The sequence below is a fragment of the Dipodomys ordii genome, unplaced genomic scaffold (assembly GCF_000151885.1).
Source record: "Dipodomys ordii isolate 6190 unplaced genomic scaffold, Dord_2.0 Scaffold47, whole genome shotgun sequence".
NCBI lineage: Eukaryota > Metazoa > Chordata > Mammalia > Rodentia > Heteromyidae > Dipodomys > Dipodomys ordii.
The window spans coordinates 3,549,014-3,574,605 of record NW_012267263.1 but is presented as its reverse complement, the minus strand read 5'-3'; the positions used below and the strand labels follow the sequence as shown (position 1 = coordinate 3,574,605).

The following is a 25,592-nucleotide window of genomic DNA, read 5'->3' as shown; positions in this document are numbered from 1 at the left end:
TTGTCAGTCTTAGGCACACAGTTCACCACCATTAAGATCATCAGCATCTCAGCTTTGACCAAAGAAGAGTCAAGCCAGGTGGTACATGCCAGTACTTCTAGCACTTGAGAAGCTGAGACAAAAGGACTGCAAGCTTGAGGTCAGCCTAAGCTAGATAACACTACAAAAGCACATTTGGCAAGCCCGTGGGGTAGAGGGTCCTGGTTATCTAGAAAAACCAGTAATTCACTAAGTAGCAGCATAGAACCTTTATCCAGAACACAAAACTTAGGAGATGAAAATGTTGTCTTGGGGATCAAGAGAACAACTTACCTAAGCTTGTTCAACATATTTCTGCTCATTAAACTCCTATTTAGCATCTCTTACATGTCAGGCACTGTGCTGAGTGCTGGTAAAACAAGGTTGAGGTATTGTTTTGGAAAAACGAAAAGCAGTGGGAGGGTTCTACCATGGAATAGACCCAGGGTACTCCCACACTGACCTAACTGATATATTCAGACTGGCTGCTTCAGAAGCATATGGACTAGGCTTGCCTGCCTCCAACGTATTTCACTGTAAGGTGCTAATCATCCAGAGGTTATGTGACATTCTGATTTTACCTGGAAAGGAGTCTTATCTGCCAGTTGTTTCTTCGCTTCTCTGACCCACAGAGTCAGATTCTTCATACAGATATCTGTGCTTCTAGGTTTTCACGAGTCCTTTCCCTCACATTCCTTATATAAGCATATTCAAAAAAGAAGAAATCAGGGCTGGGAATGTGGCTTAGTGGTAGAGTGCTTGCCTAGTAGGCATGAAGCCCTGGGTTCGATTCCTCCATACCATATAAACAGAAAAAACTGGAAGTGGTGCTATGGCTCAAGTGGTAGAGTGCTAGCCTTGAGCAAAAGAAGCTCAGGGACAATGCCCAGACCCTGAGTTCAAGCCCCAGGACTGGCAAAAAGAAGAAGGAGATGGAGGAGGAGGAGCTCAAGTACAGTAGAATACAGTCTGATAGGAGGAGGGACAGGAGGAAGAATTCAAGTACAGTAGAACACAATCTGATAGCAAGTCATCTTTTCTTCTTGAGTCTCTAACTCTGAAGCCTGCAATTACTCAACCAACACCACAGCTGATTTTTTTCTTTTTCAAAAATCTGTGGTGATAATCAGGACTTCTACCACATCAAACTGAAAATTTGAAGACCATAAAACATTTACCATAAAAATATCCCCAAAGTCACCCACAAAAAATAAAAAAGTAAAAGTCAGCCCACTGGTGGTGTGTCTTCCCTGGGAGCCTAGGAATTCACTTCCAAAAGAAGAAAGATGTGGCTTCAAAAAGTCTCTACTTCTGTATATACCATCAAGCAGTCTTAGCTGCAGGCTAAGAAATGAATGCTTAAAGCATCTAATTCTAGAAGAAGCTAAGGTCAGCTAGGGTAAGAGAGTAGGAATAGGGGTTAAATCTAGCAGTCCTGAAGGCCAGTTCAGGTCTTCTCTGAAAACATGCAGAAGATAAACTTGCCCCTAGGTTTCCAGGAGATTCTCACTCACTTTCTCACTTCCTCCAGGTCAGAGATCTGCTCACCTGTTTAACTTGGCATAGACAGCTTGGTCTGCTGTCTGGGATTCTGATACCCTGCAGCTTCAGTAGTCAAGTGCTTTGAAAGCCAGCTCACCAAGTGAGATAAAATGCAGGAGAGTTCCAGTTTGTAAGCAGGCACAAAAGAAGTCAGACACAAAAGAATTTATATTGTGTGATTCCATTTATATAGGTTTTTTTTCTCCCCCCCCACCCCAGTACTGGGATTGAACTCAGGGCCTTAAACTTAGTAAGCAAGTATGTAATATTTTTAAAATAGGAAAACAATGTATGGTGTTGAGGTCTTAACTTTGTGCAGTAGGTAGGAGTATTGAGTGGAAGGGAGATGAAGACAGCCTTTTTTGGTCTTTTTTCTTTTTTGGTACTGGTGATCAAACCCAGGACTTGCACTTGCTAGACAAGCGCTTTGCCACTAAGCTACATTCCAGACCTACAAGTCGGCTTTGAGGTGCTAAGAATGTGCCAGTTTTTTTCCCTTTAGCTAGATGATTACCCAGATGGGTTCACTTTGTAACAGTTGAACTGTATTTTTTGTTTGTAATACTGGGGTTTGAATTCAGGGCCTTAAGTTTGTTAGGCAGACACTCTATCGCTTGAGCCATGCCCTCAGGTTTTGAGCAGTATTAATTTCAAGTTAACTTGATTTGCACCCAGCCCTAGTGTTTGGCACATTGCATATTAATGTGCAAATGGCCTCAATCCCCTCATTTCCTGAAAATACTTTCTAGGTTGGGCCCTGGGTGCTGGGGCACAGAGACATCTGTGCCCTTAAATGACTCAGAAAGAGAACCAGCTCATTAGTGTGGTAAAGATGCACAAAGCATCCTCATGAGGATGAAGAGAGAATGAGAAATTGTATCCTTTTTTCTTTCCAGTCAGCTGTGACACATTTTCTCCTCTGATCCACTTTTAAGATTTCCTCCCCTACTCCTCCAAGCAGTGAACTGCTGAACTTGCAAAGCCAGACAGTGCTGGGCCTGGTGATGTTGAGGAGCAACCAAAACTGAAACAGCAGAATCCGTCATCTTCTCCACAGTGGAGGGAACAAAGGCTGGTATTATGTTGCCTAAACTTAGTACTACAATTGTTGGGGGCAGGGGGGGCCGGGGTTGGAGCACAGAGAGCACTTGTGCTCAGAAAAGAAACCAATCTAAAAAGGAGAAATGTTCTTCCCTCCCACTCCTCCTCTACTTACCCAGCTTTTGCTACATAGAATCGGTTTCATGGGTGCATCAGAAGTTTCTTTTCATTCTTGGTTTTACCATCTCTGTAGACTTCACACGGAAGCATTTGCTGGCTCTCGTTGGTAGTTTTGTCTTTGGCAGATGTTTCAGATTTGCTTGGTGTTTTAAGATTTTTCAAGACTTTAGTTCTCTCTGTCATCTATAAGTCCTCAAAAGGTGTCATAACTCACATGAAACTTTTCTGGAAGGTTTTAGTATTGAAAAAAAAAACTTTTTTCACTCAAGGCTGGTGCTCTACCACTTGAGCCAAACTCTTTGTCATCATCATCATCATCATTATTATTGTCAGTCATGGGGCCTGAACTCTGAGCCTGGGTGCTGTCCCTCAGCTCTTCAGCTCAAGGCTAGCACTCTACCACTTGAACCACAGCACCATTTCCCACTTTTTTCTGCTTATGTGGTGCTGAGGAATCGAACCTAGGGCCTCATGCATGCAAGGTAAGCGCTCTACCACTGAGCCACCTTCCCAGCCCCTCGTTATTATTTTTAAATTTGCATATGTTAGTTACACCAGAGGGGTTCCTTGTGACATGTCCATACATGCAAACCGTGTACCTTGACCCAGCTTCCCACCTCTGTCACTCTCCCTCTTCATCCTTTCCCCTGCTATTATTCTTTGCTTTTTTGATGCCTTCTTTCCTCTGGCTCAGAAGATAAACTCTTTCTTAGCTTCCCATTGATGTGTTGTCTTTTTGGAAAACCCTACTTCTTTAATTTTAGTTTCTTTATATATGCTATTTTTATTTATATATTTATTTACTTATTTTATTTTTGACATGGAATATCCATTACTCAGGCTGGCATCGAACTGTTGTGTTCAAGCAGTTATACTGCCAATATAACTGATATAATTGATATAACTTCCTTTAACTAAGTAAGAATTACATATATTTATCACATACAGCATGCCATTTTCAAATATATCTACATTGTAGAATGACTATGGGTATGTCACCACACTAAATTTGACTCTGTGTTTACTTTTTCTGGGTAATTTTGTTGAGCCATATAGCTCTTATACTCTCACCCCTAATATGAACAACCCATAGAATTGTGCTACTTGCATTACAATTTGAGAACATTTTATCACTTGCATCCCATAGCTGTCACCTCAGTTTCTTTCCTGTTGCCTAACCCTAGATATTACTAATGGATTTGCATGTTTCTTAAGTGGAACCATGTAGTATGTAGTCTTTTATGCCTGGGTTCTTTCACAAGTTCCTCAGTGTTGTAATATGTATCAGTATTTCATTCCTTTATGTTCCTTTTTGAACACAATTGCATTATAGAGATAATACTGTGTTTACCCTATTAACAATGGGCATTTGGGCTCTTTCCACCTTTTGGTTATTTATTTATTTACTTATTTATTTATCATTCCTAGGCTTGAATCTCTGGGCCTAGGCTCTGTCTCCGAGCTTCTTTTTTTTTTGGGGGGGGGGGGTCCGGTCATGGGGCCTGAACTCTGGGCCTGGGCGCTGTCCCTCAGCTCTTCAGCTCAAGGCTAGCTCTCTACCACTTGAGCCACAGCGCCACTTCCAGCTTTTTTCTGTTTGCTTATGTGGTGCTGAGGAATCGAACCCAGGGCCTCAGGCATGCAAGGCAAGCGCTCTACCACTGAGCCACCTTCCCAGCCCTGTCTCTGAGCTTCTTTTGCTCAAAGCTGGCACTCTACTACTTGAGCCCACCCCCAGCTTTTTCTGAGTAATTAATTGGAGATAAGAGTCTCATGGACTTTCCTGCTGGGGTTGGCTTAGAACCATGATCCTCATATATCAACCTCTTGAGCAGCTAAGATTACAGGTGTGAACCACCTGGCTCCTTTTGGTTATTATAATAATGAAATTGTGGATATTACTATTCAAGATCTTATATGAACATTTGTTTGTCAGTTCTCTTGGATGTGTCTTTGTACATTTATTGAGATTTGCTTTGTGACCTAACATGATTGCTCCTAAAGAATATTCCATGTGTATTTGAGAACAATGTGTAATCTTCTGTTGCAAGATTGTCTTTTTTTTTTTCTTTTGTGGGTCGTGGGGCTTGAATTCTGGGCTTGGGTGCTGTCCCTGTGCTCTTTAGCTCAAGGTGAGCGCTCTATCACTTGAGCCACAGCGCTACTTCCGTGGTTTATTGTAGTTAAGAGTCTCACGGACTTTCGTACCTGGGCTGGCTTTGAATTGTGATTCTCAGATCTCAGCCTCCTGAGTAGCTAGGATTACAGGTGTGAGCCACCAGTGCCCGGCTAGATATTTTCTTTTAAATGGTTCGTTAATGTAGAGCCAAATTCTCATTATGTAGGCCAGGCTGGCCTCAAACTTGCTATCTTCCTAACCTCAGCCTCCCAAGTACTGGGATTATAGGTCTCTACCACTAAACCCAGTTCCCTGTCTCCTTTTGAGCTTCTACTAGTTTTGTTTTGTTTTTCCTTTTTTCCCTTCTTTTGTTATGCTAAGGATGGAACCCAGAGCCTTCCACATAGATAAATGCTTTCATTTCATTATTGAAAGCACTATTATTTTATAGTTTGTCAGCTTGTTTCATGTGTACTTTAGAACTTTGTTCTTTAGAAATAGACAGCTAATTGATATAACTTCTTTAAACTAAGAATTGTGTAAATTTATCATATACAACGTCATTTTAAAATATATTTTTAATATATTTACACTGTGGAATGACTAAATCAAGCCAGTGAACATATTAAGTATTCTCACTTAATATCTATTCATAGCAATTTTCAAGAATACAGCAGGGCACCAGTGGCTCACACTTGTAATACTAGCAACTCAGGAGGCTGAGCTATGAGAAGCATGTTTCGAAGCCAGCCTAGCCAGGATATTCTGTGAGACTCTTATCTCCAGTTAACTACCAAAAATCCAGAAGTGAAGCTGCAGCTCAAGTGCTAGCCTTAAGCACAAAAGCTCAGGGACAGCACCCAGATTCATCCCTAAATCCAGCAAAAATAATAAACAAATAAAAAATACCATACATCCTAACCATAGTCAGCATGTTATATAATCTCTTGAACGTACTCCTGCTATCTAACTGAAATTTTCTATCTTTTGAACAACATCTCTGTTATAGTTTCTTGATGACTGATCCTTATATCAATATATATCTTTCTTTGTCTTTTACAGTAGTTTTTTTTTACTTAAAGAGTGTTTTGTCTGATACTATATAACTACCAAAACTATCTTTTGGTTACTATTTGAAAGTAATATCTGTTTCCATCCTTTCATTTTCAATCTATTTTTAATCTTTGGATTCAAAGTGAGTCTCTTATTGGCATATTATAATTGGATCATAGCTTTAAATTATGTTTGCCAATCTATCTTTTGATTGTGGAGAATTTAGTCCATTTGCATTTAAAGTAATTTCTGATAATGAAAGACTTCTGCCATTTTGCTTTTGAAAAAAAATGTTTGTATCTTTTCTGTTGTTCCATAAGTGCTTTTTTCATGTTTAACTGATTATTTGGTGTGTACTGTTTTGAGCACCTCATTTTCTCCTCGTGTGTGTGTGTGTGTGTGTGTGTGTGTGTGTGTGTGTGTGTGTGTGGTACTGGGTTGGAACCCTGGGCCTTATACTTTCTAGGCAGGTGCTCTACCACTAGGAGAAAGTCATGCCTCTAGCCCTTTTGGCTTTCATTACTTTTTAAATAGAGTCCTGCCTTTTACCCAGGTTGGCCTGGATCACAATCTTCCTATCTACACTTCCCACAGGTATATGCCACCACATTCAACATTTTTATTAGGTGAGTTGAGGTTTCACTAATTTTTAGCTTGGGCAAAGATACTCTAGATACACACACACTCACACACACACACACACACACACACACAAAACAACTAAATTTCAGCAAAATAAAAAACTTCCTTTCTGTGTTTCTCTGTTCCCACTGCTTCCTTTGTGCTATTGTTGTCATATAAATTGTAAAACAGGTTTGAGCTTGCATTATGCAATAATCTTTTTTATTATTATAATTTTATTGTTATTATTAAGGTGTTGTACAGAGGGGTTACCATTTCTTAAGTCAGGTAATGAGTACAAGTCTTCTTGAACATTGTCACTCCTTCCTTTGCTTGCAATTATCTTTTAAATAAAATAAGAGAAAAAATTACCAAAAATGTATGTATGCTTCTTATATTTATATATGTAGTTATCTTTATTTGTACTCTATTTTTTCATATGAATTCAAGTTATTCGCTATTATCCTTTCATATCATCCTGAGGGTTTATGTTAGTATATTTAATATAACACATATTTCCTAGCAGCAAACTTCTTTAGTTTTTGTTTACCTAAGAATGTCTTTAATTTATCTGCCTTTATTATAGGATGTTTTTGTTGAGTATTATATACTTAGGTGATTAACACTCTGAGTATTTCACCTCATTTCCTTGTGCCCTCCTTCCTATCTAATGAGAATTTGACTTTTATCTTTTGAGCCATCCTGGGGTTTGAACTTAGGGCCTAGATGCTGTCCCTGAGCTTTTTTGCTCAAAGCTAGTGTTCTACCACTTGAGCCACAGCTCTGCTTCTTTCTGGTGGTTAATTGGAGATGAGTCTCATAGACTTTCCAGCCTCCTGAGTAGCTAGGATTACAGGTGTGAGCCACAAGTGCATGCCTGGCAACTATTAATCTTTTTAAGTATTCCTTGTATGTGATAATCATTTTGAGCTTCCTGCTTTTAAGATTCTTTGTCTTGAGAGGGGTGGGGGGTAGGAGGGAGTGTAGTTGTAGAGGTGAGAGGGAAGGGATGGTAAGGGAAAAACAAAAGAGGAGGTAACAATGCTTGGTAGGAAATGTACTCATTACCTTGCTCATGTAACTGTAGCCCCTCTGTACAGTATTTTTACAATAAAAATGTATTAAAAAGATTCTCCTATCTTTATCTATTCACAGTTTTATTATGATACATTTAGTTGTGGACTCCTAGAGTTTATACCGCTTATTGTTCATTGAGCTTCCTCAAACTATAAGTTAATATTTCCATCAAATACCAGAAAGTCTCTGACTTTATTTCATTTGGCTTCCTTATCTCTCTTTCCTTCTGGGACTGTAATTATGTATATGTTAATATGATTGCCAGGTGCTGATGGCTCACACCTATAATGCTAGCTACTCAGGAGGCTGAGATCTGAGGATGGCTGTTCAAAGCCAGCTGAGACAGGAAAGTTCATGAGATTCATCATCAGTTAACCAGCAAAAAGCCAGAAATGGAGCTGTGACTCAAGTGATAGAGCACCAGCCTTGAGCAAGTAAAGCTCAGGGATAATGCCTAGGTGCCCCAGTGCTGGCAGGGAAAAAAAATAAAACAAAAACTTGTTTGTGTACTGGATACTGTGGCTCTGTTCTTCCATTATTCTTTTTTTCTTTTTAATCTTATTCATCAGACAGGATAATCTAATCTACCTAAAAATTAACAGATTCTTTCACCTGCCTGCTCAGATCTGGTACTGAGACTTTCTACTGAGTTTTTCATCTTAGTTGTACTCTTTATTAATATCTTCTACTTGGTGATGCAGTATGCTTCTAGTTTCTATTCTTTGTTATAGATTCCTTTAATTCTTCGAAGATATTTAAGACAATTGATTTAGGGTTTTGTTCAATAGATGTAGTCATGATTTGTCAATTTATCTCCTCTCCAATTATTACCCTCTCACTTTTATTTGCAAGTGTTTAATGTCGTGTTTAAAATTGGATATTTTGAATATTATAATGCAATAACTCTGGAAATCATATTCTTGTTTCTCCTTAGGATTTATTATTGCTACTTACTGTAGGTTATAGTTATTTAAATGAGTTTTTAAACTATTTTTATATAGAGTCTATTGATTATAGTCACTTGCCTCTGTTCTCTTAGCTTTGTAGTCAACTGGTGATTTGATAGAATTTCTTTAAACATCTAGAGTCAAAATAAAACTTTGAGAGGCAAATGTGAATTCAAGACCAGCCCATGCAAAGTTAGCAAGCCCCTATTTCAAAAGCAAATATAGAAAAAAGGGTTTGGAATGTGTGTCAAGTGGAATAGCACTTACCTAACATATGTGAGGCTTTTGGTTCAATTCTTAGTACCAGGAAAAAGAAAGGAATAAAGGAGATAAAGGAGGAGAAGAGGGTATGAAGGGGGAGAAGAGGGGACAAATTGGTTGGGGAAAAGGGGGAGAGCAAGGGAACAAGGAAGGAAGGAAGGAGGGAAGGAAGGAAAGAAGAAAGGAAGGAAAGGAAGAAAGGAAGGAAGGAAGGAAGGAAAAAGGAAGGAAGGAAGGAAAGAAAGAAAGAAGGAAGGAAGGAAGGAAAGAAGGAAGGAAGGAAGGAAGGAAGGAAAGGAAGAAAGGAAGGAAGGAAGGAAGGAAAAAGGAAGGAAGGAAGGAAAGGAAGGAAGGAAAGAAGGAAGGAAGGAAGGAAGGAAGGAAGGAAGGAAGGAAGGAAGGAAGGAAGGAAGGAAGGAAGGAAGGAAGGGGGAAAAGAAAATAGGAAAATAGGTAGGTCTTCTAGTTCTTGCAGATTGGGTTTGTGTTGAAACATTCCTTCAACATATAGCCAGATCTAATGCAATTCTTCCTTAGCCTTTTTTTGAGTATCACTATATTCCTGATTATGTAGCACCATCAGCCAAAGGTGAAAGCTTAAGGTCTTCTCAGTCTTTCCTTAACATGTGCCTAGCCCTTGGCATGCATTGTGGTCTTCTAGATTGTCTAGTTCATGTGGAAAGATATTATATGGGGTAATATCCTTTATGACCCCCTGTGTCCCTTCCCTAGTCTCTTCCTTTTCTAGCTTTTTGGTGTCTTTACCTTTTGTTCTATCTGTATTCTCTAGCCCCAGGTATTTGCCTTTAAATACATTTGAGACCTACTTTGCAGAATGCTTAACCCAGCCCTGAGAAAAGTCTAGGGTGAGTGAAACCAAGGCAAACCCTGAATGAGTATGTAAAGAAGCCACAAGATAGGTCAAAGTATACAATCAAGGGCTGGCATATTGCTGAGTGCTAAAGCAAATGATCATGAGGCCCTGGGTTCCATAGCGAGCACCACAAAAATAAGTTAAATAAGTAAATAAAACCATGAGAACAAAGTTTATATCACCACTTTTAGCACTAGCATGCAGTACCAATGGCTGCCTCTGACTTGGGAGTTGGTCATGATAGCCAAGTACTGTCAAGTGACACCATCTTAAAGCAGAGCTGTGCTATTGAGCTGTGCTGGTTTTAGTTCTATAGAGGTTTTTAAAAAATGACAGTGTCACCAGGCATCAATGGCTAAAACCTGTAATCCTAGCTATTCAGGAGACAGAGCTAAGGATCACAGTTCAAAGTCAGCCAGGGCAGGAAAGTCTTTGGAACTATTATCTCCAATAAACCACTAAAAAACCAGAAGTGGCATTGTGATTCAAAATGGTAGAATGTTAGCCTTGAGCCAAATGAGCTCAGGGACAGTGCCCAGACCCTGAATTTAAGCCCCATGACCAATAATAACAACAACAACAAGAAAAGTCAGTGTCATTCCATTTTTCCATCATGTCTTAAAATGGGAGTCGGGTAATGTCTCTACCTCAGCCACTTGACCTTTGTGGATGCATGATATTCACTTTTTATAATGGACCTGGAGAAACAATTTCCCCTGGGTACCAGCAGCCCACTCGCTCTTTTTCTGAGGAACAAAGGGATACAAAGCCTTTAGCTTTCTTCTAGAGGTTCACCAGTCCTGACAGGAAGTTCTTTCCAGGACAGAGCATCCTATGGTTTGCAGATGTCCACACCCCAGAAGACTCCACCACCTCTTCCACAGAGAAAAGGTAAGTGTTCTTCACCTGTACAGGTCAATCACTAATGAGGGCAGGGTCAAGAGAGACTAAAAAATCCCCTGGTTGGGAGATTTCTTTTGGCAATCCCCAGTTGCCCCTCTGCTCATCCAGTGTGGCTTGGGATGGTGGTGGGTGCACAGTGACACCACATTTGCTCTGTCACATCCACAGGGGCCTAGGCAGCAACTCCTTTGTGCATCTTCTTTCCAGACCTGAAGAGCACCTTATTGGACCATCCCCCAGACCAGGGGCTCCTCTGCCCTGCCCAGCAACTCTGTAGTCCCACCTCTGTTCCAACTCCCAAATCACCAAAGAAGCCCAAGATGCAGATGGCTGGGGACATATTCCCTACTGACTGGAGCCCACCACCTGTAGAGTTCCTAAACCCAAAGGCACTACAGACACAGCGGGTGGGTGCAGCAGGCCCTCAGGGCCGGAGGAGACCGCCCAAGAAGTTGGAGCAGAAGCCCTTGGACTTGGACTCAAAGCAGGGTATGACCTCACTGGAGGACCTGTTCTGGAACATGGCAAGCCCAAGCCAACAGGCTGGGGCCCTAGAAAAGCACAGCCATGCTTTGGTAAGCCAACAGTTATATCAGCCTCTCTTCTTGGCTACCCTTCTTCAGTCACCCCTTCTCAGTTATTCCAAGGATGCCCCTTTTGGGCCTCCCAGATCCTCAGCTATGCCCCATCTATCCTTTCTTTTTTTTTTTCTTTTTTTTTTTTTGGGTCCGGTTGTGGGGCCTGAACTCTGGGCCTGGGCGCTGTCCCTCAGCTCTTCAGCTCAAGGCTAGTGCTCTACCACTTGAGCCACAGCACCACTTCCGGCTTTTTTTTCTTTTTGCTTATGTGGTGCTTGGGAATTGAACCCAGGGCCTCATGCATGCAAGGCAAGAGCTCTACCACTGAGCCACCTTCCCAGCTCCCCATCTATCCTTTCTTTAGCTAGCTGACCATCCTGCTCAGCTGTCTGCCATACCCCTCTCCAGCTCTTACACCCTAGAGGCTAGAAACCTGGACCCAAAGCCCAGCTGAATCTCTCTCCTTGTTTCTATTCCTGACTCCTGCTAACTGGGTAGCCAGTGGTGGTAACCAAAGTCAATGGTGCTTCTCAAGGCTTTCATAGCTGAAGTTGGGATTATGACCCTAGAGCAAGGGGAGGGTCAGGTTCTGGGCCTGATGTGACTCAGGCTGATTCTGGTCCAGTAATTAGGGTTCCTAAATGGAGACGACTTATATATAAGACGTAAGGGAATACATAAAGCATAAGGCCTTAATTGTTTGCATTAGCTCATGATGATCACAACTAGGGAAATAAACTATATTCCTGTCATACAGAAAAATCTCCAGAAAATGTTACTCAGCTTCTCTTCTCTCTCCTCCCTCTCTCTCCTCTCTTTCCTTCCCTCCATCCCTTCTCCTCTCTCTCCCTCCCTTCCTCCCTCCCCTTCCACTTCATATTGATACAGAATGATCCTCAAGATACATTTTTTATTGAAAAGACCAGAGTGCAGGATAGAATATACTGCTTAAATTAGAGGGATCATAGATAATATACTATTGCTTGCTGTCTATGTACAAAATATTCCTTGTAAAAACACAAGGAGGTCACCTGTGGGAAGGGAATTTGGAAGCTGGGGTGAAGGTGAAGGAATAACGTCATGCATTTTGTTTTGTTTGTCAGTCATAGTGCTTGGACTTAGGGTCTGGGCACTATTGTTGAGTTTTTGTGCTTAAGGCTAGTACTCCACCACTTTGAGCCAGAGCTCCACTTCCAGTTTTTGGTGGTTAATTGGAGCTAAGAGTATCATGGATGTTCCTGCCTGGTCTGGCTTTGAACTGTGATTTTCAGATCTGTCTCCTCAGTAGCTAGGATTACAGGTGTGAGCCACTGGCACCTGGCTTTTATTTTTTTAATCATGTGAATGATTTATCTATCCATAAAAATAAACAGTATAAATTAAGGATTTAAGTTAGATTGAATCTAAATCTGTATCTTTGTCTTTCTTTTTTCCCCATTCCCACGTCCTGTGTTTCCAGGACACTTCTGGGCACTCAGAGCACTATGTCAACAGCTTAGATTACTTACTGCAAGAAAAGAGGTGAGTGTGAAAGAAGGTCCACCATGAGGGTTTATTTCTGTGAAGTTGGGAGCAATTTTAGGACTCAGAGGAAATTCCTATCTGAGTGAAACAACATTCTCCATTCAGTCATTGCTCATCTTGTGTGCTCTACTTACAAATGAGCACATGGAATGGTTTCCAGATCCAAGGGTGACATTACTAAGCAGAGAGTTGCTGGATATCCACTACCAACTTTCTTTCTAGGTCCTTTCCCTCATTTGGCTCCATTCTACCCATTTCATACCACTTTGAGGGTGTTCTGTTAGATAGGAAAGAGGAAAAGCAAACAATTGAATGCTAAGATACATAGTCTGACTGTGTAGCCTAGAAGTTACTCTGGGCAGTTAGACATTTCTATACTTCTGCTACTTTCTCCTTCCCTGTCATTGAAGCATATCTGACTGCAGTTGCACTGTGTCTGTTCACACTTGCCTTATCTCTGGTCTCTTGGTAAAACCCTATCTCAGAGAAATCTGTTTCTGGAGAAATCAGTTTCTGAACTAACTTCTTATTATCTTCCCCCTCAGCAGTTTCTGAAGGCAGAAATCACATTGGTTGGCACTGGCAATCCTTTAGTGAGTTGCAGATGGTATCAGACACCAGCACCTATTGTGCTTAATCTGAATGAATGCTTGAAGGTTGGCTTGCATGGAGGGACCCTTCTGGGTAGAAATGCCAGACTCCTGCTGTCTACTGCAGACTCCTCATGCTGTGAGGTAGCTGAGAACAGCTGCTCGTGTTGGGGTCATGTTTGTTGGCCTGCTCTTTGATGGCATGTGAGCAGATTGCTCACATGACCTGGTGCCCCTTGGTCCCCTCTCCTTTTGTTGTTTTGTAGTATCAAGTTTGCTCAGTGCTTATAGGTTACATTTGCAGAAGTTAATTTACCTCCTCTGGCTGTGAGGATTAGTGCCTCCTTATACTGTATTTTTTCCCCAGAGCTCCCAGTCCTGAATTCTTGCCCACAGGAGGGTGTTAGATATATGTATAGAACAATTACTTTTTTTTTTTTTTTGCCGGCCATGGGGCCTGAACTCTGGGCCTGGGCACTGTCCCTCAGCTCTTCAGCTCACTCTAGCCACAGTGCCACTTCTGGCTTTTTCTGCTTATGTGGTACTGAGGAATCCAACCCAGTGCCTCATGCATGCAAGGCAAGCGCTCTACCACTGAGCCACCTTCCCAGCCCCCAATTACTTTTTAACTCTGCCTTTGTTCTTTCTGGCCCTCTGACCTCTCAGAGTCAGTTCATCTCTTCCTTTATATCTGCTTCTAGATTTTCATATTCTGAGGCTTTTGTTACTTAACTTTCTTTATCTGAAATTAGATTATAAGTCAGGAAAGTGACTGTGTCTTCATTATTTCCCCAATGCCTAGCACTGTGCTATAAACTAAGTGTTTGATAATGTGGTAGGAAAGTAAATGTTTGTGGGCAACTGTCTTACCATCAGTATGCCTAGTATTGAGAAGTTTTTGCTGTCTACATCAGCTTGGGCTGCAATTAAACAATAGCCAGAGACTGGGAGCTTAACCAAGATGTGTATTTCTCACTGTTCTGGGGGGTGTTGAAGTCCAGGATCAAGGGTCTAGCCACCTTCTTGCTATGAGCTCATATGATAGAGAATGCAGATCTTTTGTGTCTTTTTCTATCAGGACAATAGTCTTACAAGATCAGAACCCCCACTGTGATACTTACTTATTCCCAAAATATCTGTACTTGGAGTTAGAGTTTTAGCGCATAAATTTGGAGGCAGCACAGACATTCAGTTTGTAGCACACTATACTGGGTGCTGGTCTGGAGTATTGGAGTTTCTGATGCTGATGATGCTATCCAGCTTACCTAGAAATTTAACAAAATGAGTCTAGCTGAAATTTTCCATGTTGTAAAGTTGCTATAGAAGGGCCCAGAAGTGCTACCTCACTTAGGCAAGAGATCAAAAAAGAATCTTCAGAGGTGTCATTATCCTGGAGCCTGGCTTGATAAAAAGGTTTTTTGTTTTGAGATGGAAGTTTACTACCAAATAAAGGCAGATAGGACAGGTCAAGCTGTTTCTAGGTGGGACAGAACTTGTAGGTGCTAAAGAGTAAGTTAAAAGGGTCAGGAAATTCAGCCCAGATGTGGCAGGAGGGCTGGATAGTGAGTGGTCCCACAGAAACAGGTCAAATCATGGAAGAATTTTTTGCAGTCAGAGATGTATCTTCCCACATTTAAAAAGCTTGCCTTTAGAGAATGAGTGGGACAAGATGAGGTAGGCCTAGGGGGTGAGGTAGAGCTTGGGGTGGAGCTCATACCTGGGAGGCCCTTTTGAGGAGGATAGTAGAGCTCCTTTTTGTCTGATACCCTGAGTTATTGAAATGCAAGGCTGTGTGGAGTAGAAGAATGCAGAATTAGACAGACTGGTTCACTTTGAATTGAAAAAAAAAAAATCATCCAATTGGTACCTGATAGGATCTGAGTGCAAGAGGCCTGGACTGAAGATAGTATATTTCAGAACTGAGGGCCTGTGAACACAGCTTTGGTGAATACCTGCTCCTCAGTGGCCAAATAGGGACTGGAGAGCCCACAAGATCCTCTCAGTAGTCTGTTGGGTAAAGGACAGAGATGACCATGGGATGGTTTAGTGTCCCGACCCGCAGGACTTCAACGAGGGCAATGAACCTAAGCGAGAAGGAATGAAGGGACAAGAGACATGAAGAAGGACAGCAAGACAAGGATTCTGATCAAGCTGCCAAATTTTATTTTTCACACAGGGGTATTTATATGCTTAGAATAAGGAAGCTTTTTCATTGGCCGGAGCAGCTGCAGGATGTTTGCTTAGGGCAATGTGAAAAGGTGGTCCACAGCAGCTACGGGGTCTTTGTTTGGGGCAGGATGCAAAGGCCAGATTCTGTAAACAGCCTCCAGAGATGTTCCAGCTAGATAGTCAAGCTTATCATGCAGAGGGACTCCCTGCAGGGCTCTCAACAGTTTAGTCCATCTGGAGAGTGCAGTGTCCCCCAGAAGTTTAAACCTAAGAGTCCTGGCTCAGAGAGACTGGGGAACACAGCTTTTTCTTATTAGGCCGGCCTTGTTCATGGGAATCTCTGCAACTTGGTGCTCCCTGATTCCGGCTCTTGTCTTCCACAGGGAACAGGCCCTGGAGCAGAAGTGGGAGAAGCTGCTTCTGCACGATCATCCTGATCCTGATTCCTCAGATTCAGAGAACAGTGAAGTACTTCTCATGCCTGAGCAGAGGTAAATTGTGTGGCCTTTTTCTTGTTCAGAGTTCAGTCAGCTGTGTACCACTTAGGAGTTCTAAAACTCTTTCCTCCTCTTACAGTCATATTTACTTATTGATTCAAGAAATACCCAGTCACCTGCTAGGCATCTGGGTATTGTCTAGATTTTGATGACATAGAGATTATCTGTCCAAGTTTGTAGACCCAGATCTCTTGAGGAAATAGCTCTACACAAAACTATAGTCATATTGAAAACTTGTCTTGTGAAGGGAAGTCTTGGCCATAGGAGTTAAAAAAAAAATTTACCCCATGTATGGGGGAGGAAATATGGCTGTCATCTGGGTTAAAGTTCCATTGACACTGATTTAATAAGTAACTGGTTGGAGGAAGATCTAGATTCATCTGTACCAAGGGTCTCAGAAATGCTGGGGACCACAATCAGATTGCCTGTAGGGTACACTGTTTTCCGTCTTAGTCTTTTGGGACTACTATGACAGAGTCCTGTGGACTAGATGGCTTATGAACAGCAGTAGTCCATTTCTCAGAAGTGGAAGTGTGGCTTAAATGGTAGATATAAGTAATGAGAGGTGGGAAACCAATATAAGCTCAAGGCTTTATTGGGAGACAAACCTGCTAGGCTGCTCCAAGCAGGAATGGAGGCAGCAGATGTGGACAGGTGTGGGCAGAATTTAAACAAAATTTTAGGGGGCAGTCACATGGGTCACATTATGTGGACCATAGGAATTTGGGGGGTAGAGTCAGTTCCGAGAAGGTGTTGCAAAGGTGTTATGTGGGTTACAGGAATTGAGGAGAGAGTCACATTCTGAGAAGAAGTGTAACAAGACTGTTGCAACTGGAGCAGAAATTTTTACCTCACACTGGGAAAACAATACAGCATTGAGGAAATAGAAACTTAACAGATTTTTGTAAACAGGTAGGGACACAGAGCCAGACTTAATAGGCAAGCTGACTCTGAGACTTTAGAGTGCCAGCTTTGAGCCAAACAGCCAAGTGAGAGCATGAGGCCCCAGTACAAGAAAAGAATAGGAGAGAGAGAGAGAGTAATAGGAGAGAGAGAGAGGGGAGAGGTCTATTTCTTGCAGTTCTGGAGAATGGAAGCCCAAGATCACAATGACAGAATGATTGGGTTCTGCATTGGTCCCTTTTCAGGTTGAAGACAGCCAATACCTTGTGCCTTCATGAGACCAAAAGGCCTAGAGACCTCTCTGGATTTTGTATAATGGCAATAATCATGTTCATGAGGGCTCCAATATCATGACCTAATTGTTAGGAAAATGGAGGAGAATGAAAAGGAATAGGTTGGACCTGATCGTCAACAGGCTAGGAGTGTTTATTGCCAGTGAGGAGCACAGACTTTCCTGTGGATTTGGACGTTGTGCCTGGGACTGGATTTTGGGGTGGGCTTATATAGGTCTGAACAAGGAAGCAGAAAATAAAAAATGGACTACGGTCTCTTGGAGGCCAAGGGCAATGTCCTTGGCCAAGCCCAGAGTAGAATGTTCTGCCTGGGGTGATAGGGACTTTTGGCTGCAGGCAAGCAGGTGAGGGTATACCTGGTGCTTTGCTTGACTAGGCAGGAGTCAGCCCTTCACTAATCACCTCCTGAGGCCACTATTACCTTGGGGATTAGAATTCAACATTGAATTTTGGAGGGACTCAGACATCCAATCTTTTTTTCTTTTTAGTCCATCATGGGGCTTGCACTCTGGGCCTGGGCGCTGTCCCTCAGCTCTTCAGCTCAAGGCTAGCGCTCTACCACTTGAGCCACAGCACCACTTCCAGTTTTCTGAGTGGTTTATTGGAGATAAGAGTCTCATGGCCTTTCCTGCCCAGGCTGGCTTTGAACTATGATCCTCAGATCTCAGCCTCCTGAGTAGCTAGGATTACAGGCCACCAACCCCCGCATTCAATCTTTTTATAAAGCACCATCCATTCATTTTTTTTATCTGTTCAACCATCTATCCATCAGAAGTACAATGAGGGTCAGTTTTGCCAGGCTGTGTACCCTCAGGACGATGCTTTCAGATCAGGGAAGATAAATAATAAACAAGATAAATACAGTTATGTGACAAGTGCTTAGGGAGAAAGGATAAAATTTGGAAGAGGTGTAAGGAATGCTGGGAGAGGTATCAGGCTGTGGATGAGGGCTCAGGAAAAGGCCTCAGTGAGACAGTGACTTTTAAACAGATCCCAAAGGAAGTAAGAGACAGTTCTGGGGAGTGCCTAGTATGTTGAGGAGCACTGAAGAATGGCAAGTGAGAAGACAGTTGGTCAGGGAGGCTAAGGGTAGGTGCCCAGGTCTCTTGAGAGCTTTTCCTCGGAGTGAGCAATACATTTAATAGCATCCTCTGGCTGCTGAATTGGGGGTGACAGAAGGGAGTCATGGTCAGAGCATACTGATTTAAAAAATAAAATTATTATTTTTCCTCTGCTTTCACTCCACAATCACACAAGAGATTTTTATAACCTAGAAGATGATATGCCTTCTCCCTACCAGCAAGCAAGCAATTCTATTGCAGACACTAGCCAGGCTCCTGTAATCCAATTCAGTTTTGATACTACCTGGAGATATCATCAGATTCCACCACATGTCAGATGCAAGTTACAACCACAGCTTGTTTTACCTATCCTTCAATAATTGTCTTTTTGACTGGCCAGCTATAAGTAGAGATTCACACAATCATCTACTCAGGTTTGATTAACTTGCTAAAGCATCTCACAGAACTAAGGGAAATATATTTATCTGTTTATTATGAAAGATAAGAGAACCTGGTGTGGTGGCCCAAGCCTGATATCCTTGTTGCTTAGTGCCAGAGATTGAGGAATCGTAGAGTGAGGATAGACCAAGCAAAAAGAAGTTCTTAAGACTATCTCACTCAATGGCTTGGTGTAGTGGCACGTGCCTGTCACCCCCAGTGACACAAAGAAGCACAAGTAGAATTGCAGCCCAGGCTGGCTGGGACATAAAGCAAGGTCTACTTCAAAAATAATCAATGAAAACAGGGCCTGTAGGTACAGCTCAAGTGAGAGAGCACCAGCCGAGCAAGTTCAAGACCCAGTACTGCTACAAAAAAGTAAATTAAAAATATGAAAAGGATGTGGATGAAGAGATGCAGAGAGTGAGATATGGGAAGTGGCATGGAGCTTCTTAAAACCACATCCCTCCTAGCCGGGCATAGCTGGCTCATGCCTCTAATCCTAGCTACTCAGGATGGCAATTTCAAGCCAGCCCAGGCAGACTGTTATCTCTAGTAAACTACAAGTAACCAACCAAACAAGCAACAACAAAATCCCACAAGAAGAAGGTATAGGAGTATTTAAGAGGTTTGAAAACAAAACAATAGTAGGACAAAGGGTAAACCAATTCAACAGTTATACTCACTAGATAACTGTGTTGGACATGAACTATACTAATTGGGGGCAGGGGCTGGAGAAAAACTGGGAGTAAATGAGGGAGGGGGTGACACTGTTCAAAAAGAAATATACCCATTACCTGACTTATGTAACTGTAACCCCTCTGTATATTACATTTACAATAAAATTTAAATTAAAAAAAACAGAACAACAAAAGCAAGATGATTGGAGGCATACAAAAAGAACTAATCAGTGGTCTGCACATGAGTAGTTGACGTCATAGCTCTTCATAAGATACATGTTCACAAAATGTCACCATTAGTGTTCTGGGAGTGGAGTTTTGACCTTCTGGTGTTAAGACTGCTCATTGGCTAGCAGTTCAGGTCCTACTAAACAGTGACTTCAACTGAGTTGAGTAGATAAGAGCAGTCTCTTTAAGTTCCTGAACAACTTAAGTGACTATTACTATCATGACCACAATCAGTAGTTATATCTACAGAAAAGCTAGTGGGAATGTGCTACTTAGCTCCCTGATATTTGCAATTACTAATGAAAACAAGCAACTGAAGGAACTGAGGGTCCTTCAAGTTTTCTCTCAGTTTTTCCATGATTCTAGGAAACTGGATTGGAACAGCCATCCCAGAGAGGGAATGAAAGCTCCTTACATACTGCCCAGGAACCAAGAGAAGGCTTACTGTGAAGTTGCACCCAAATCCCCCGGAGTGTAGAAGCTGGTCTGATGTCTCAGGAGACATGTGGATGGATATGGTGGATCATGGGAGACTGAATTTCTCCAGTGTGTTGAGAACTGTCTTGGTGGTGGTACATGGAAGGAGAGCGGTCTTCTCTGAGCTGAGACCTGTGGACTTGGCTTCAGGGGTCTCCACTCACTGAATACATAGCCTTGGAATAAAACCTTTGTAAAATTTCTATAGCAAGAATAATTCTTACACTCTTGACCTTTCTATTGAACAAATCCCAGGATTCTGAAATCAGTGCTATTTTTTCAACTGGCTTACGGTGGAAGGTGTTCCTGGCTTTGAAATCTCTGGTTCATTTTCTGGGCACATGATATTCTCCAGTAGTGCATAGAGAAAGCTTCTTTGACAACAGCCACTTTGAGGTGGTTGTTTTGATGTGGGATCATTTTGATGGAATTGTTTAACCTTGTGTTGTTTTTAAAAAAAAAAAGACTCTGATGTATGAAGCCAACAAACCTATTTCATGTCTGAATAGGGTCATGGTGGGGGCCAGGGGAGCAATATGAGTCTGGAAGGGATGGGACTGAGGAGGGGGCTAGGCACCTTCTGCCAGACAAGATGTCATATGGTTGTCACAACTGTCTGTGACAAAAGGGGCTCTGATCATCCTGAGCAAAGTGTCTGTCTATGCCCTAAGAACTGGCTTGTATCTTGAGGAAATGACATCTTAAATTCTCTCTTTCTTAAGTTTCAAGACCTTCTGTGTATGCTGAGGCAGTGACCAGAGGGGGCAGGGAGAGATGGATATTTAAACCACAACATCATCCTTTATTCTCAGCTCTAGGCTGTACAGGAAATCCTCAATTAGACATGTGAAAGTGTCTCAGAACTCCTAAAAATGCACATACATTATAGTTAACCTCACAAAAGTCCCTTTGAATGATGGTTTGGGGGACAGAACTATGACCCCCCCCCGTTACAGATGAGCCTAGTTCTTCCAGACTTTGGATAATTTGAACATTTTTATCTTCTGTAAAAGTAACAAAAAGAGCTATAATATATACAAAGCTCTAATGGCAAACACATGAACAAAACAAAATATTTTACCATCTGTATGGTGGTTTGCTAAGACTATTTCTGAAAAGTCTACAGAATCAGTTTTCCTGTTTTTCTATCATTATTTCCATTTGTTGAGCCATTTTATTCTCAGGAGAGTCCTGTGACGCAGGTAGTGTCTTACTTTGTGTCATTTGTCAGAAAGTAAGATGGATTCCTATGGTTGGGCAGCCAGGGGGCCACCAGCTATGCTATTGCACCTCCAGTGCCAGCTGCTCATATTTCAGACAGTGGGTCAGACTGGGAACCTGGGTTGGGTGATCCTTTAGTGAAAGAAAGAGAAGAGGTATTTGCTTTCATTATTGTAACCAAACCATCAAACAAACAAGCAGAAGATTGTCATATGGAACAAACAGAATGTGTCTATTCTTCTCTCTTGATATTTCTACTCCATAGAATGATCCTAGTACATAATTGAGTACATCACGTGTGTGTGTGAGAGAGAGAGAGAGAGAGAAAGAGAAGAGAGAGGCAGAGACAGACAGAAACAGAAACAGAGACAGAGACAGAGGCAGAGACAGAGACAGAGACAGAGACAGAGATAGAGAGAGACTGTGTTTTATGTTGGGTGAGGAAAAATGGTTAAAGTAGTCCCTCTCCACCTATGATTTCACTTTCTGTTTCAGCTACCCATAATCAAGTACTGTCTGAAAATACTTATTGGGAAATTAAAAACAAACTTCAAATTATATACTATTCTGAGTACTGTAGTATGATGAAATCTTACAGTGTTGCTTCACCTCGCCTGGGGTATCCTTTTGTGCATAGTATACACTACTCACCTGTTAGTAACTAAGTAGTTGTCTGAATTAACAGATAGGCTTTAATAATCAGTTCTTGGGTTCAGGTAATCCTGAACCCAATGATCTTAAGGTACAGAATAGTGATAATGAATTTCAGATATGCTTCAGTGTTTCCTTTATATTAAAGGGTGGAAGTTCCTTTTTTGTGTGTGGAGGGGGAGTGCTATGGGGGCTTGAACTCAGGGATTCTTGCATTCTTGATTGCTTTTTTACTCAAGGCTGGAGCTCTACCACTCAAGCCATACCTCCACCTCTGGATTCTGGCTGAAGATGAGTCTCATGGACTTTTCTGCCAGGCTGTTTTGAACCATGATCCTCTGATCTCAGCCTCCTGAGTAGATAGGAATATAGGTGTGAGCCATCAGTTCCTGGCTAAATATTCTTGATTTAAGGAAAGAAAAAAAGTAAACTGTGTCTGCCAAGATCTATGGAAGAACAGATCTTCTATCTGTGAAACTGTGAAGAAGGAAAAAGTAATATGTGCTAGTTTTACAGTCACTCCTCAAACTGCATAAATAAGAGCCAATATGTGATTAGTTAAGTGCCAAGTTGTAGAAGAGGTATTATATTATAAGGTTCAATACTTCCTTCACCTTCAATTTCAAGCATTCACTGAAGGTCTTGGAATATATCACCTATAGAAAAGGGCAGGGGGAAGAACTGTACACACACGCGCGTGCACACACACACACACATATACACACTCACACACACACTTTCATCTTGCTGTTTCCACTCATATCCTACTGTCCATGCTAGTCCATTGTGTGGAGATTTAGCTCCTTCTTAGCATTCATATTGGTGTATGTGCACACACATGTATATGTGTATGCCAGTACTTGCCATACCACTTGAACTGCACTTCCAGTCCAGCTTTTCGCTGATTAATTGGAGATAAGAGTCTCTTGGATTTGTCTTCCTGGACTGGCTTTATATGATAATCATTCATCTTAGCCTCCTGAATAGCTGGTGCCTGGCTTAGGATTCATCATAACTGTATTCCTTTCCTTATTCCCATTTCATTGAGTCATGATATAATTGGAAAGCATTCTCTTGTTTCCCTGTCCATGTGCCCAGTTTGGATCTGCCAAAACAGACTCCTGGGCATGGTGTGCTTTGAGTTACATTTATTAGGTTCTCTGGATAGTCCTCAAGTGCTCTGGAGCTCAAGGACTACTGACTTCTTCAGCTGGCACGGGGCCCCTCCTGCCATCGTGTGCTTCTACCACAGCGCTTCCTCAACTCATTCAGGAAATCTTCCCTGGTCCTCACTGCACCCAACCCTTCTCCCCTCTGTCCCTCCTAGCACTGTCAAGACTTCTGTGTCAGCAAGTCAATTTTAGCCAGAGGTTAGTGTGGTGATTTGTTAATACTTTTCCTGAGTGACCCATAGCTGACTCATTGTTTAGCAACTGCCATTGAAAACATGCAGTGAAAGTTTGACCTGAGCAGAACCAACAGGGTGGAGCTGTGCTAATATGCCATCTCCTGGCCCTGAAAGGGGTGTCCTGAGAGGGATTCTGGCATTTTGGGGGAGTAAGGACTCTCCTCTCTGCTGCTGGGCTCTTCCTCCATCAGCAGGTGGCACTGTATCCCCTGGTCTTCAGGGGACAGACAAGGTACACCTAGGCCCACCTGACCTTCCCAGGCCTCATGCTGTGCTCCAAACCTAGATGTGCTTCTAACCCCTACTGCTCTGCCCCTTGTCTTGCCAGAATACTGGTGGAGAAGTTCTCTGTGTCCCTGAAGGTCATCCCCCCAGTACATCCAGGTGAGACTGTGTTTCTACCCAGGCGTCATCCCCTGCCCTGCACCTTGGACTCCTTACACCTAAAGCCACACAGCCACCTGGAAGAGCTGTTCCTCAGGTAAGCAAGAGAGGAGGACAGGGTAACAGTATAGCCTGGCCAGGTTCCCTTCCTCCTAGATTCCAAGAAAAAGGACTTCCCCAAATGGAGAAATCCAAAATGGTGTTCCATCCAATGTGAACATAGCACCTTTTAAGGATATAAGTGACATAGTCATATGTGTATGCTTATGTAATTACTAATTTAGATGTACAAACTTTTTTAAATTCTACTTATAGAAAATATTAGGTCGTGCATTTACATTTTCATGTAGCTTTTTCCTTCTCCATGCCCCAGTTTCTCCATATACCCTGAGTCAGACTCATTATCTATGGCCTAAGCATTTTTCTTTCTGCACTAGGTGAAATCTCTGGGCCATGAGAGCCTGTGATGGCTGCTTCCATCTATAGTAGTAGCACCTCTTATCCACAGTTTTACTTTCTGTGGTTTTCAGTTACCTATAGTCAGTTGATCTGGAAGTATTAAATAGAAAAATCTAGAAATAACTCATAAGTTTTAAGTTGTGTACTATTTAGAGTAATGTAATAAAATCTTGTGCCATTTTACTCCACCCAGGCTGGGATGGGAGCCATCTCCTTAACATATACACACTGCATCTCTTGCCCACCCATTGGTCACTTGGCTATCTCAGTTGTCTGATCAACTTGCACTATTACAGTGCTTATGTCTAAGTAACCCTTATTTTACTAATGACTACAGAGATCAAGTACAATAATTTTGAGAACCAAGACATGCCAAAGAGAAGGCATAAAGAGTTTCCTTTAAGAGAAAAGGTGAAAGTGTTTAGCTTAATAAGAAAAGAAAAAGTATATGCTTGAGTCACTGAGATCAAAGGTAAAAATCAAATCTGTGTCATTGTGAAGGAGGAGGACATATTCATGCTAATTTTGCTGTTGGTACCTGCAAACATTTCAGCCACAGTTTGCAATAAGTGCTTAGTTACGTTGTATTAGATTATCAGTACTGCCCACCATTTCAGAAGTCCATTGGAAGACTTAGGTTGTATCCCCCTTGGATGAGGGTCCACTATATTTGTTAGAGTCATGGCACATCTTCAGTTTGTGTGAAGTTTGTCCCCAGCCAAAAGCACACTCAGTAACATTAGGACATTTGCCTGATTCTCCTCTGTGAGGGAGTAAATTCATGATAATGATCTCATCATCACTACTAGATCACTTTTTAAGAGAATGCCTTACCACAATACTCTCTAACACTTGTGCTTGCAAGCCAGTAGATCCAAGAATAAGAGAAAGAGACACCTGCAGGATTCTGTGCAGTAGTTTCTACTGGGAGTTCACAGAGTGGTACCTGCTCTGGAGGCTGAGGATGTTGAAAAAGGACTACCACTGCCCACCCAATAAGACACATGCAGGTTGACCAGCATTTGTGAACACTTAGGACACATTAGGACATGAACACAGGAATCATGTTCTGTTTTCCAGCTAGCCAAGGTTTTTCTATGTGTATTAGTGTATTTTTCATTACTATACAACCTGAGGCTTGGTATTTATAAGGAAAAGAGATTTGTTTAGCTGCCAGTGGAGGCTGAAAACCTTAACAGCACAGTGGAAAGATCCCCCATATCTGTATCACCTCCTGGTGGATGCCACCACAATGATGAGAGCAGGCAAGAAACCAAAAAGCAGTTCTCTAATGATGTAGGCCCACCTAAATGATTTGTGTCCACCTCTTTTCTTGTTTGTTTTATAGTACTGGGGGTCAAACCGAGGGCTTTGCACATGCTAGGTAAACAATGT

At 42.0% G+C, this 25,592-nt stretch overlaps 1 protein-coding gene across 1 annotated transcript in view; it reads left to right on the top strand.

The window, feature by feature from the left end:
• The first annotated feature begins 10,848 nt into the window (after positions 1-10,848).
• Positions 10,849-25,592, top strand: part of Fam178b (family with sequence similarity 178, member B) — a 91,270-nt gene continuing 76,526 nt past the window's right edge. Inside the window, exons 1-5 of the mRNA XM_013019729.1 lie at positions 10,849-11,195; positions 11,784-11,800; positions 12,693-12,735; positions 15,881-15,988; positions 23,683-23,835. Coding sequence (XP_012875183.1) covers positions 10,957-11,195; positions 11,784-11,800; positions 12,693-12,735; positions 15,881-15,988; positions 23,683-23,835 — 560 coding nt within the window. The 5' untranslated portion in view covers positions 10,849-10,956. The remainder of the gene's footprint in view (positions 11,196-11,783; positions 11,801-12,692; positions 12,736-15,880; positions 15,989-23,682; positions 23,836-25,592) is intronic.